The sequence below is a fragment of the Pseudophryne corroboree genome, chromosome 7, assembly GCF_028390025.1.
Source record: "Pseudophryne corroboree isolate aPseCor3 chromosome 7, aPseCor3.hap2, whole genome shotgun sequence".
NCBI classification, from domain to species: domain Eukaryota; kingdom Metazoa; phylum Chordata; class Amphibia; order Anura; family Myobatrachidae; genus Pseudophryne; species Pseudophryne corroboree.
This window is the reverse complement of record NC_086450.1, coordinates 6,323,337-6,335,425: the sequence shown is the minus strand read 5'-3', so window position 1 is coordinate 6,335,425 and position 12,089 is coordinate 6,323,337. Positions and strand designations below refer to the sequence as shown.

The 12,089-nt window shown below is 52.2% G+C and overlaps 1 protein-coding gene across 3 annotated transcripts in view; it reads right to left on the bottom strand.

Annotated features, from left to right (window-relative positions):
- The window catches only part of PARD3B (par-3 family cell polarity regulator beta), a 1,283,796-nt gene extending 1,272,027 nt beyond the window's left edge, over positions 1–11,769 (bottom strand). Inside the window, exon 1 of one of the 3 annotated variants that reach the window (XM_063932652.1) lies at positions 11,113–11,769. In XM_063932652.1, coding sequence (XP_063788722.1) covers positions 11,113–11,232 — 120 coding nt within the window. In that variant the 5' untranslated portion in view covers positions 11,233–11,769. The remainder of the gene's footprint in view (positions 1–11,112) is intronic. The other 2 variants (XM_063932653.1, XM_063932654.1) reach the window with 2 other exon arrangements.
- Between the last annotated feature and the right edge of the window lie 320 nt (positions 11,770–12,089).

Genomic DNA, 12,089 nt, shown 5'->3' with positions numbered 1-12,089 from the left:
AGCCACAGGCACGACAGTAGGTTGGTTCACATGAAAAGATGAGACCACTTTTGGCAGAAAGTGAGGACTCGTCCTCAACTCTGCCCTATCCACGTGAAAAACCAAGTATGGGCTTTTATGTGATAAAGCCGCCAATTCTGAAACACGTCTTGCCGAAGCTAACTCCAACAACATGACCACTTTCCACGTGAGGTATTTCAACTCCACAGTTTTGAGTGGTTCAAACCAAGGTGACTTGAGGAAACGTAACACCACGTTAAGATCCCAAGGCGCCACTGGAGGCACAAAAGGAGGCTGAATATGCAGTACTCCCTTTACAAAGGTCTGTACTTCAGGAATAGAGGCCAATTCTCTTTGAAAGAAAATGGATAAGGCCGAAATCTGGACCTTTATGGACCCTAATTTTAGGCCCAAAGTCACTCCTGTTTGAAGGAAGTGGAGTAGACGGCCCAAATGGAAGTCCTCCGTAGGTGCAGCTCTGGCCTCACACCAAGAAACATATTTCCGCCATCTACGGTGATAATGTTTTAACGTCACGTCTTTTCTAGCCTTGATCAGGGTAGGAATGACCTCCTCCGGAATCCCTTTTTCCGCTAGGATCCGGCGTTCAACCGCCATGCCGTCAAACGCACCCACGGTAAGTCTTGGAACAGACAGGGCCCCTGCCGCAGCAGGTCCTGCCTTAGAGGAAGAGGCCACGGATCCCCTGCGAGCAACTCTTGCAGCTCCGGATACCAAGTCCTCCGTGGCCAATCCGGAACAATGAGTATTGTTCTGACCCTGCTTCTTCGTATTATTCTCAACACCTTGGGTATGAGAGGAAGAGGAGGAAACACATAGACCGATCTAAACACCCAAGGTGTCACCAGAGCGTCTACCGCTACCGCCTGAGGGTCCCTTGACCTGGCGCAATACCGCTTTAGCTTTTTGTGGAGACGGGATGCCATCATGTCGATTTGAGGCAGTCCCCAATGATCTGTGATCTGTGCGAAGACTTCTTGATGAGGTCCCCACTCTCCCGGATGCAGAGGAAGTCCGCCTCCCAGTTGTCCACCCCCGGGATGAACACTGCTGACAGCGCGGTTACATGGCCTTCCGTCCAGCGTAGAATCCTGGTCGCTTCTGCCATGGCCATTCTGCTCCTTGTACCGCCTTGGCGGTTTATATGAGCCACTGCCGTGACATTGTCTGACTGAATCAGAACCGGTTTTCTCCGAAGCAATTCCTCCGCTTGATCTAGGGCATTGTATATGGCCCTCAACTCCAGGACGCTGATGTGGAGACAAGACTCTAGGCTTGACCAGAGACCTTGGAAATTTCTTCCCAGTGTCACTGCTCCCCAGCCTCGGAGGCTTGCATCCGTGGTCACCAGGACCCAGTCCTAAATGCCGAACCTGCGACCTTCTAGTAGGTGAGCACTGTTCAGCCACCACAGGAGAGATACCCTGGTCCTGGGAGACAGTGTGATCCTTAGATGCATTTGTGAATGGGACCCGGACCACTTGTCCAAAAGGTCCCATTGAAAGGTCCTCGCATGGAACCTGCCGAAAGGGATGGCCTCGTATGAAGCCACCATCTTCCCCAGGACCCACGTGCAATGATGCACTGAAACCTGTTTTGGTTTTAATAGGTTCCTGAGTCTGTGTCTAGAATCAGCCCCAAAAAGGTCAGACGCGTTGTAGGGACTAGCTGGGACTTCGGTATATTGAGAATCCAGCCGTGTAACTGCAACGTCTTCATGGACAGAGACACGCTATCCAGCAACTTCTCCCGAGATCTCGCCTTTATGAGGAGATCGTCCAAGTATGGAATAATTGTGACACCCTGCCTGCGCAGGAGCACCATCATTTCCGCCATTACCTTGGTGAAAATTCTCGGGGCCGTGGAAAGCCCAAACGGCAACGTCTGAAATTGGTAGTGACAGTCCTGTACAGCGAATCTCAGGAACGCCTGATGAGGGGGGAATATTGGAACATGAAGGTAAGCATCCTTTATGTCCAGGGACACCATCCAATCCCCCCCCTCCAGGCTGGCGATGACCGCCCGGAGTGATTCCATTTTGAACTTGAACCTCTTCAAGTACAGGTTCAGGAATTTCAGGTTTAAAATGGGTCTGACCGAACCGTCCGGTTTCGGGACCACAAACAGGGTTGAATAATATCCCTCTTCTTGCTGGAGATGAAGAACTGTGACAATCACCTGTTGAATATACCATTTTTGGATTGCTGCCAACACTAGCTCCCTCTCTGACGGGGAAGCCGGCAGAGCCGATTTGAAAAACCGGCGAGGAGGCAAGTCTTCGGATTCCAGCCTGTATCCCTGAGCAAATATCTCTAATGCACAGGCATCCACCTGCGAGTGAACCCAGACGTGGCTGAAAAATCGAAGACGAGCCCCCACCAGATCTGCCTCCCCCCGGAAAGCCCCAGCGTCATGCGGTGGACTTTGCAGACGCAGGGGAGGACTTCTGCTCTTGGGAACTAGCTGTGTGCAGCTTTTTTCCCTTGCCTTTCCATCTGGCAACAAAGGACGATCCCCGTACCTTCTTGTTTTTATTGGAACGAAAGGACTGCATTTGATAATGAGGTGCCTTTTTTTTATGCTGCGGGGGGACATAAGGTAAGAAATTTGACTTACCAGCCGTAGCCGTAGAGACAAGATCCGAGAGGCCGTCTCCAAACAACTCCACCCCTTTGTAAGGCAAGGACTCCATATGCCGCTTTGAATCGGCATCTCCCGTCCACTGTCGGGTCCACAAGAGCCGCCTAGCAGAAATAGACATAGCATTTATTCTGGAGCTTAATAAACAAATGTCTCTCTGAGCATCCCTCATATACAAGGCAGCATCTCTGATATGCTCTATGGTAATTTGAATGGCGTCCTTATCTAAGGTGTCAATTTCCGTAGATAAGGAATCTGCCCATGCTACAACCGCACTACAAACCCAGGCCGACGCCATAGCCGGTCGAGCAATAGTACCGGAATGATTGTAAATGTGCTTTAAGGTAATTTCCTGCCTGCGATCAGCAGGTTCCTTGAGGGAAGCCGTATCCTGAGAAGGCAGTGCCACCTTTTTGGACAAACGTGTCAGCGCCTTGTCAACTTTTGGCGAAGATTCCCAGCATATCCTATCAGTTTGTGGAAAGGGATACGCCATAAGAATCCTTTTGGGAACTTGTGGTCTCCTATCCGGAGATTCCCAAGCTTTTTCGCATAAGTCACTTAATTTAAATGATGATGGAAAAGTGACTTCAGGCTTTTTCTCCTTATACATGTGTACCCTCGTGTCAGGGACAGGGGGTTCCTCAGTAATATGCAAAACCTCTTTAACGGCCATAATCATGTACCGTATACCCTTAGCCACCTTTGGCAGCAATTTTGCATCTTCATAGTCGACACTAGAGTCAGTATCTGTGTCGGTATCTGTGTCATCGATCTGGGATATGGTGCGCTTCTGAGACCCCGAAGGACCTGGCGCCCCAGGGACAGGCATGGACTGGCTACCTGACTGATCCCTAGCTTCTGCTTTGTCTAATCTTTTATGCAATAAATTGACATTTGCATTCAAGACATTCAGCATATCCACCCATTCCGGTGTCGGCGTTGCCGACGGCGACCTGACATTCAAGCACTCCCCCTCCACATTAAGCGAGCCTTCCTCGTCAAACATGTCGACACACGCGTACCGACACACTTCTCACACACACACACACACACACACACACACACACACAGGGAACCCCTTTGAAGATGGTATCCCTGTCAAGGCCCTTTGGAGAGACAGAGAGAGAGTATGCCAGCACACACCCCAGCGCAACAACCCTGGAGACCAACACAAATTGTTTTTCCCCAGCAGCGCTGTATAATATGAAAACCGCCAATTATGTGCCCCCCCCCCCCCCCCCCCTCTCTTTTAAGCACCCTTTCACCGTGTAAGCAGGGGAGAGTCCGGGGAGCTTCCTCTCAGCAGTGCTGTGGAGAGAAAATGGCGCTGGTGAGTGTTGAGGGAGAAGCCCCGCCCCCTCGGCGGCGTGCTTCTGTCCCGCTCAAACTTAGTAAAATATGGCGGGGGCTCTTTTATATACATGTACAGGGCCCACCTGTACATGTATATAGTCTTTTTGCCATGTAGAGGTTTATATTGCTGCCCAGGGCGCCACCCCCCCCCCCCCCCCTGCGCCCTGCACCCTTACAGTGACCGGAGTGTGTGAGGTGTATGGGAGCAATGACGCACAGCTGCAGTGCTGTGCATACCTCCGTGAAGCTGATGGCTTCTGCCGCCTGACGACTTCTGTCTTCTGTACTTCTGGCTCTGTGAGGAGAACGGTGGTGCGGCTCCGGGGGTGGACACCCAGTAAGAACCTGCGTTCACCCCCTCTGGAGCTAATGGTGTCCAGTAGCCGAGGAAGCAGAGCCTATCTTTGACAAGAAGGTCTGCTCCTCTCTCCTCAGTCCCTCGATGCAGGGAGCCTGTTGCCAGCAGTGCTCCCTGTGAAAAAGTAGTAAAAGTACAAAGAAAAAATCCAAACAATAATGCTTTCAGGCAGAGAACTCTGGAGAGCTCTCTGCAGTGCACCCATCTTGTTCTGGGCACAGTGTAAAACTGAGGTCTGGAGGAGGGGCATAGAGGGAGGAGCCAGTGCACACCCAGAGTCCAAAGCTTTCTTAAAGTGCCCTATCTCCTGCGGAGCCCGTCTATTTCCCATGGTCTGTATGGAGTCCCAGCATCCTCAAGGACGTTAGAGAAATGGGGGAGACAGAGAAATGGTGTTTGCGGCGTCACACAAGCAGAGGCGCTCTTCTGCGCAATTAGTAGCACAATACAATACGCCCAAATCATTCCAGAAAGTTTTTGCATCATAATCGCCTACACTGAAATGTCAGAGAGACTCATGAAACCAGGCGTCATTGCTCCCTGTCCCCCTTTCTCCCACAAGCTGCAATGGGACCAGGGTGACGCAATTAACTGCCCACGTCCCTCCTCCCATATGGACCCCTCCAGAGCCGGCCTTAGGCATAGGCAAACTAGGCAATTGCCTAGGGCATTTGGTATGCTTAGGGGCACCAGCAGCTTCTGCTGATTAAAATGATATGCGGCATGCCTATATTCTGTGTGACTGCGGCTGTATCTGCATACAAAATGCTACGTTGCAGTGTAGTCCTGGAAACCACTGTAATGTAGCATTTCATATGCAGATACAGCCGCAGTCACACACAGAATATAGGCATGCTGCATATCGTTTTAATCAGCAGAAGCTGCATGTGCATCCTAGCCACATAGTAATGCAAATAAGATGCATTTTTATAAACAAAAGGCACCCGACATTAGCAGAGCTGCCAGCTGACTCATGCCATCATCTCCTGCAGAACTAACGGCGGTGCTAGGGGGCAGGGCCGGTGACAGGGGGGGTCAAAGGGGACAACTGTACCGGGCCACAAGGGTCAGAGGGGGCCCCAAGGATATGCCACTTAATGACCGTCAGGGATGTGAGCCGTCTTGTCCAAATAGGGCAGCGAGCTGTAGGTGGTGTGGGCGCAGCCTCAGAGTAAACAGGAGGGCAGGGGGTAGCAAGTCTGCGCTGTATAGGACTGAGACAGCTGGCCATGTGGAGAGTGCCAGGGCTCCCTAAGGGCTCAGTACAAAATACAAAATGAAAAAGGGGGTGTGCTCTCTCTACAATGGAGCCTCAGAGTGACAGGAGCCTCTTACACACAGTTATTATGCGGTTCAAGTGTGCACCTGCTATTCCGGGTCCCTATCTGTTGCAAGCAGTTATGGGACATGGCAGCAGCTCCGCTGGGCAGGATTCCTGTGCCCTGTGCTGGCCTCTTCTGGTGGGGTCTGAGGGCCGCATGGTATCTGCTGTGTGGTGTGCGGGTCTGGATAGTGGAAAGTGCAGCGCAGGTGAATCTCTCCCCGGGGTAAGAGTGGATTGGTGAGGGTATATATTGCTTTGGCATAGGGTAGGGGAGCTGGGAATGCAGCATGTAGTCATTGGGGACAGACAGACTGAGGGAGCCACAGCTGGGTTGGACACATGTCCCCAGCATGGACGTTATTTGTGAGAATATTCCAATATGCCATATGCTGACTTTGCACTAGTCGTGTCTTGGATGACATTAAATATCTTTATGCTATGAATGGAGTGCTGGTCTTGTCTGCAGCATAGCCCCTGCTGGAGCCTCTGTGTGTGGATATATATATATATATATATATATGTATATATATAAAATTAGATGGGGCCCCACAGATATCACTGTACGGGGCCCCGAGATTTCTGTTGCCGGCCCTGCTAGGGGGCACCAGACAAAATCTTGCCTAGGGCATCATATTGGTAATGGCCGGCTCTGGACCCCTCCTCCGTATGGAAATGTAGAAGTCAGTTTTGCATACAGTATTCTAATACTGGGCGCTGCAATTCAGAGTCGAGTAAGAGACATTTTACATTTGATTAACTCTTTGTGAACTCCGCTAATGACGGCATTTCTCGGGCTTGCTCTCTAGATTGGGGCAGTGCTATGAGGCAGCAATACTAACCACTGTGCCACTGTAAAATTACAATAATAAACTGCGGCCCAAACATTACTATCTAATTAGTGCCAGGGCAATGCAGGACAGCGGGGGTCTTCAGTCGTACCACTACAAATCAGATGCTGCAATCATTTCCCATCCTATCGGAAGACGTAATTCCACTAAAGATACTGGAATAAATCCAGCAATTTGGCAACTTTCATTTTGCTATTGATCACATGATGATCCTTTCACATCACATTACCTGTTTTCCAGGTGCTAAAATAAAGGCCCCCCCCATACATCGGCAATCAATTAGGGCAATTTGGCGTTTTGCAGATGATTGTGCAAATAAATCTGTAGTGTATGGAGTTCACAGACGGTAGATTCCAACCAAAAAGTGATTGGGATTGGTAAATCAGGGAGTCCAACATGTTGGATTTCACAGATCAGTTGGGGCTGTAGATTGCTGGTGTATGGTAACAATCAGCAGATCTGCAGACCGTTCCTACTAAACTGGTGGGACTTTCCAGAATGGCAGATCCTGTATTTCCTGAAAATCATCTGCAAATCACTGACACATATCTGTAATGTGTAATATCGTTAATGTGTCATATCTGTAATGTATGGGCGCCTTTAGACTATATATTAATTTCATCATCAGGTCAGCAGAGAGCCCTGCGAGTGACAGGTCTTGTGTCAGGGTACCCGAAATCTTTACAGTAATGCCGACATTGGGGGTCATCCCGAGCTGATCGCATGCTGCAACTTTTTGCTGTCCGTGCGATCAACTAAATGCTGCATAGCAAGGCTGCGATCGCTTGTGCAGCCCTGCTATGCAAAAAAAAGTTTTTTGTAGAACAAGACCAGTGTAAGAGTTACTTACCCTGTGCGATGAATCCAGCGTTGCAGGTCCCAGAATTAACGTCAGACATCCGCCCTCCAAACGCCTCGACGCGCCTGCGTTTGGATCTCCACGCCCAGAAAACGGTGAGTTGACGCCCGGTTCTGCTTTCCTCCTGTCAATCTTCTTGCGGTTGCCGCTGCGACCGCTTTCTTAGTTAGCGGCGTCGCAATGCGGCCGCCGCGCATGTGCAGTTCCGACCCGATCGCACGGGTGCGAAGAAGCGCAGCGTGCAATTGGGTCAGAATGACCCCCATTGTGCAACAAAATCAGTGCATACGTTTTACCGTTATTTGTTAATTAACATGACCAAAATGACAGATGAGTAGAGTCCATGTTGCAAGTGGCGCCCACATAAGCTAATTAGCAAGAACCTAGAATTATACTCGCGATATAATAGAAAGATTACATTTTGACAGTCCTTTTATAAGCTATAGCAGCTACCGTCACTAACGGCGATGACGTCTCAGCAACTTCCGATTAGCCCTCGCAGCGCAGGTACTAGTCACCGGTTATAAATACACCCAAGGAGCATTGTCTGAGGTGTGTCCAGCCCTGGTGTGAGCATGCCACAGGTACAGACCTCTGGTGAATTTGCCCTCAGTGACACATGCATAAATGGCGAAAGCTGGGTGGCCGAATAACGCAGCGCTACCTGCATTAGGGTGCGGGGCCCTGTCTATGGAAGCGGTAACGCATGGGAGTATAAAAAGCAAAGAGATACATTTTATAGTGAATCTCAGTAACATTCTGATAACGAGCAGCCCTCCACTAAAGGTCACTAAAATAAAACACTCACTAATTACTGTCACAGACGGAGGGTGTTGTGAATCCGGTTTTGGGGTGATGAGGAGTCAGTGGGCAGTGACATGAAAGATGCATACAGGGTACTAAGACTAGTTCCGACGGAGCCAGGAGCGTTGGCTGGGAGCGACGGAGCCAGCGACTGCACGGGCTAGAATTAAGCACTGGATAGGCCTAAATGGAAGAACCACTGGAGCTCTGCAGACACATACTGCTAGGCTGTGGACAACATTGCACTGGCAGCCAATGACACTAATTCAATCCCCTTTATACCCTTAGGAGGTCAGAGATTGGTTGCTGAGATCAGCTGAACAGCTGGCTCGGATTGGCTGGGGACTGGTCACGTGAGTCTAAGCAACATGGCTGTGCCCATGCCCGGGATTTGGAGGGAACTCTGGCATGGGCTCAAATGCTGGGGAAGTGAAGAGAGCAGAACACTGTGGAGAACTTGATCCAGAGAAGGCATGTCATGCTGGGGTCACTGTACGAGGACAGCACCGGCAGACTTCCCTGCTGTATCCAGAACTCTGCAGATTACCCACACAGGAGGCCAATCAGCAGCTGTATGCCGGGAGGCTTCCCAGGCAGCAACACATGGTACCCATAACACTGAACTGCAGGACTAATGGCAGAGGTAAGTCAGGATCGTGACAACGACTTGGGGTAAAAGTTTAATCTGGCTACAAAATATAAATACATTTTACAAACCACTTGCAGATGTATCCGCATACACCTGTGCTCAAATCGTGCTAAATAGCCCCGCATGGCGCACTGCGTACTGTACTCTGTGGCTTAGCTGCGCCAAGCGTCCCACCAGAGTCTTCACATAATATGCGTCTTATTCTCATCACTACCACAACAAAAGCACAACGCACGGGTACCCGGACTAGCGTCACTAAGTAGCTGCTGTGAATCTTGGTATGTTACTTTGTATAGAGGTATAATGCAAATATGAGGGAAAAATTATTAAAGTTGGGGAACTGCTTCCCGCGGTGGAGCGTCTAAGTCTCGCCAAGCACCTCACGCCATATGGTGCAGAACGCCAGGGGAATGGAGGACACATCTGTACGTGCGCAGTACCACAACTGAGCTATATCTAGACGCAGCGTCTGGTTTTGTAGCATTCCGGCTGTAACGCAGGTAGGCGGACGCGCAGGTCAGCAGCTGGAGTGATGAGTAACACCACACACACGATAACACGCTCGGAAGGATGCAGTCTAAGTAATAATTTAGTTTTATTTGTACAATGGATTAGGTTAATTAGTATTCCACCTGCTGTAATTACACGACATGGGAATAACAGTGAGGACCGCTGCAAAGTGTGAGCAGGACAGGTGTAGCGAGGAGTCAGGTGGAATGCTCGTTAGCAGTAACATAGGTGGAATGTTCGTTAGCATTTCCTCAATTACCAGCTGTGCGCCACTGCAGTGATTCACTAAAGCTACTATCTGTATTATCTCCGCACCATCACAATGGGTATACCTGACCTATATAGTACAAGTACCTCTATGTACACTGCTGCAGTACACCGACACCCAGGCCGGAGCACCCACAATCTTACCCTACACCTGTCTAACTTCCTCTGCTTGCTATATACGTCTGGTCATGTGACAGGTATAGGAAAAGTGACTGGACAATAAAATACAACGTCAATATATGCCCAGTCTCCGCAACACTCCCCCAGTGCCCAGCCTCCCGAACGCTGCCCAGCCTCCGCAACGCTCCCCAGTGCCCAGCCTCCGCAACGCTCCCCAGTCTACCAAACGCTCCCCAGTGCCCAGTCTCCGCAACGCTCCCCCAGTCTCTCTAACGCTCCCCAGTGCCCAGCCTCCGCAACGCTCCCCAGTCTCCGCAACGCTCCCCAGTGCCCAGTGTCCCTAACGCTCCCCAGTGCCCAGTCTCCCTAACGCTCCCCAGTGCCCAGTCTCCCTAACGCTCCCCAGTGCCCAGTCTCCCTAACGCTCCCCAGTGCCCAGTCTCCCTAACGCTGCCCAGTGCCCCTAACGTTCCCCAGTGCCCAGTCTCCCTAACGCTCCCCAGTGTCCAGTCTCCCTAACGCTCCCCAGTACCCAGCCTCCCTAACACTGCCCAGTCTCCGTACCGCTCCCCAGTGCCCAGTCTCCCTAACGCTGCCCAGTCTCCGTACCGCTCCACAGTGCCCAGTCTCCGTACCGCTCCACAGTGCCCAGTCTCCGGAACACTGCCCAGTGCCCAGCCTCCGGAACACTGCCCAGTCTCCGTACCGCTCCCCAGTGCCCAATCTCCCTAACGCTGCCCAGTCTCCGTACCGCTCCACAGTGCCCAGTCTCCGTAACACTGCCCAGTGCCCAGCCTCCGTAACACTGCCCAGTCTCCGTAACACTGCCCAGTCTCCGTAACGCTCCCCAGTGCCCAGTCTCCGTAACGCTGCCCAGTCTCCGTAACGCTGCCCAGTCTCCCCAAAGCTCCCCAGTGCCCAGTCTCCCCGTCTCCCCTACGCTGCCCAGTCTCCGTAACGCTGCCCAGTGCCCAGTCTCCGTAACGCTCCCCAGTGCCCAGTCTCCGTAACGCTTCCCAGTGCCCAGTCTCCGTAACGCTCCCCAGTGCCCAGTCTCCCCAATGCTCCCCAGTGCCCAGTCTCCCCAACGCTCCCCAGTGCCCAGGCTCCGTAACGCTGCCCAGTCTCCGTAACACTGCCCAGTGCCCAGTCTCCGTAACACTGCCCAGTGCCCAGTCTCCCTAACGCTGCCCAGTGCCCAGTCTCCCTAACGCTGCCCAGTGCCCAGGTCTCGCTGCTGGTAACATACAATAAATAAAAGTGTCAGTGACAGGTAGGATGATTGTGTTGAGCAGGAAACAATGTGTCGGTAACAATATGTCGGTAACAGATAATACACAGTAAGTTGGCGCTTACTTTCTCCTTGGCCTTGATGTACCTCTGCGCTGCCTGCTGGATGAGCTCCCGGACGCTGATCTTCCCGTCCTTACAGGGGACAACAATCCCAGTCTTCCCAAAACACACTGTAACCTTCATCCTGGTGGGACCACAAGTCCCAGCAGAGTCCCAGGCTGTCACTCTCCGGCCCCCACCCCTGTCCAGTCCTCCCTGCCACAGGTGCCACAGGTGTCTGTCACAGGCTCAGGTCCGGGTAATCCATAGCTGGGGAACTACAAGTCCCACACTGACCTCCTCACACAGGTGCTCAGGTACACACAGGACAGTGATGGGGTTTCCACTGTCTCCCAGGGGGGCAGAGGGAGGGGCGGGGGAAGCCCTCAGCAGAGGACGGGTGCTGCGGCTGGCTCCGGGGGGCCCTGGGGCGCAGTGGGGGCCCGCTGGGAGGGTTTGGAAGGACGGGGCACAGGTTTAGGAAGGTCCCGGGCAGAGGGAGTGCAGCTCAGGCCGGGATTCCCAGGCAGGCACTGCAGCAGGCCCGGCCTCCTATGGAAGGGGGAGTGCCAGTCCTTCCCTGCCTGTGCATGCCGCCGGCCCGGGAGCCGCCCCCTCCGCCGCCCGGACACTCACACACACGGGGAGGAGGGCGGGAGACGGGACCCAGAGGCGGCAGCGGCGGCCGGGGGGCGGGGCCTGCGGGACTTGTTACATTGTATCATGTGCAGTGACAGAGTGTACTGTGCACGCGGCGTCCAGGTGGAGCCACCTTCTGCCATTACCTGACCCATTCCGGGGGGGGGATTACTCTGCTCCTGCACCCCACACATCACTCAGGATTGCCGGCACCTGTGCTGAACAGGGTAATGGATAAGACAGGTGTTCACCACAGGTGCCAGCAATTAAGAGAGAAGTCCAGGGACAGAGCAGTTTGTCCCTCCTGGAACGGGTCATGTTGCAGGTATGCTATTATTATTATTATTATTATTATTATTATT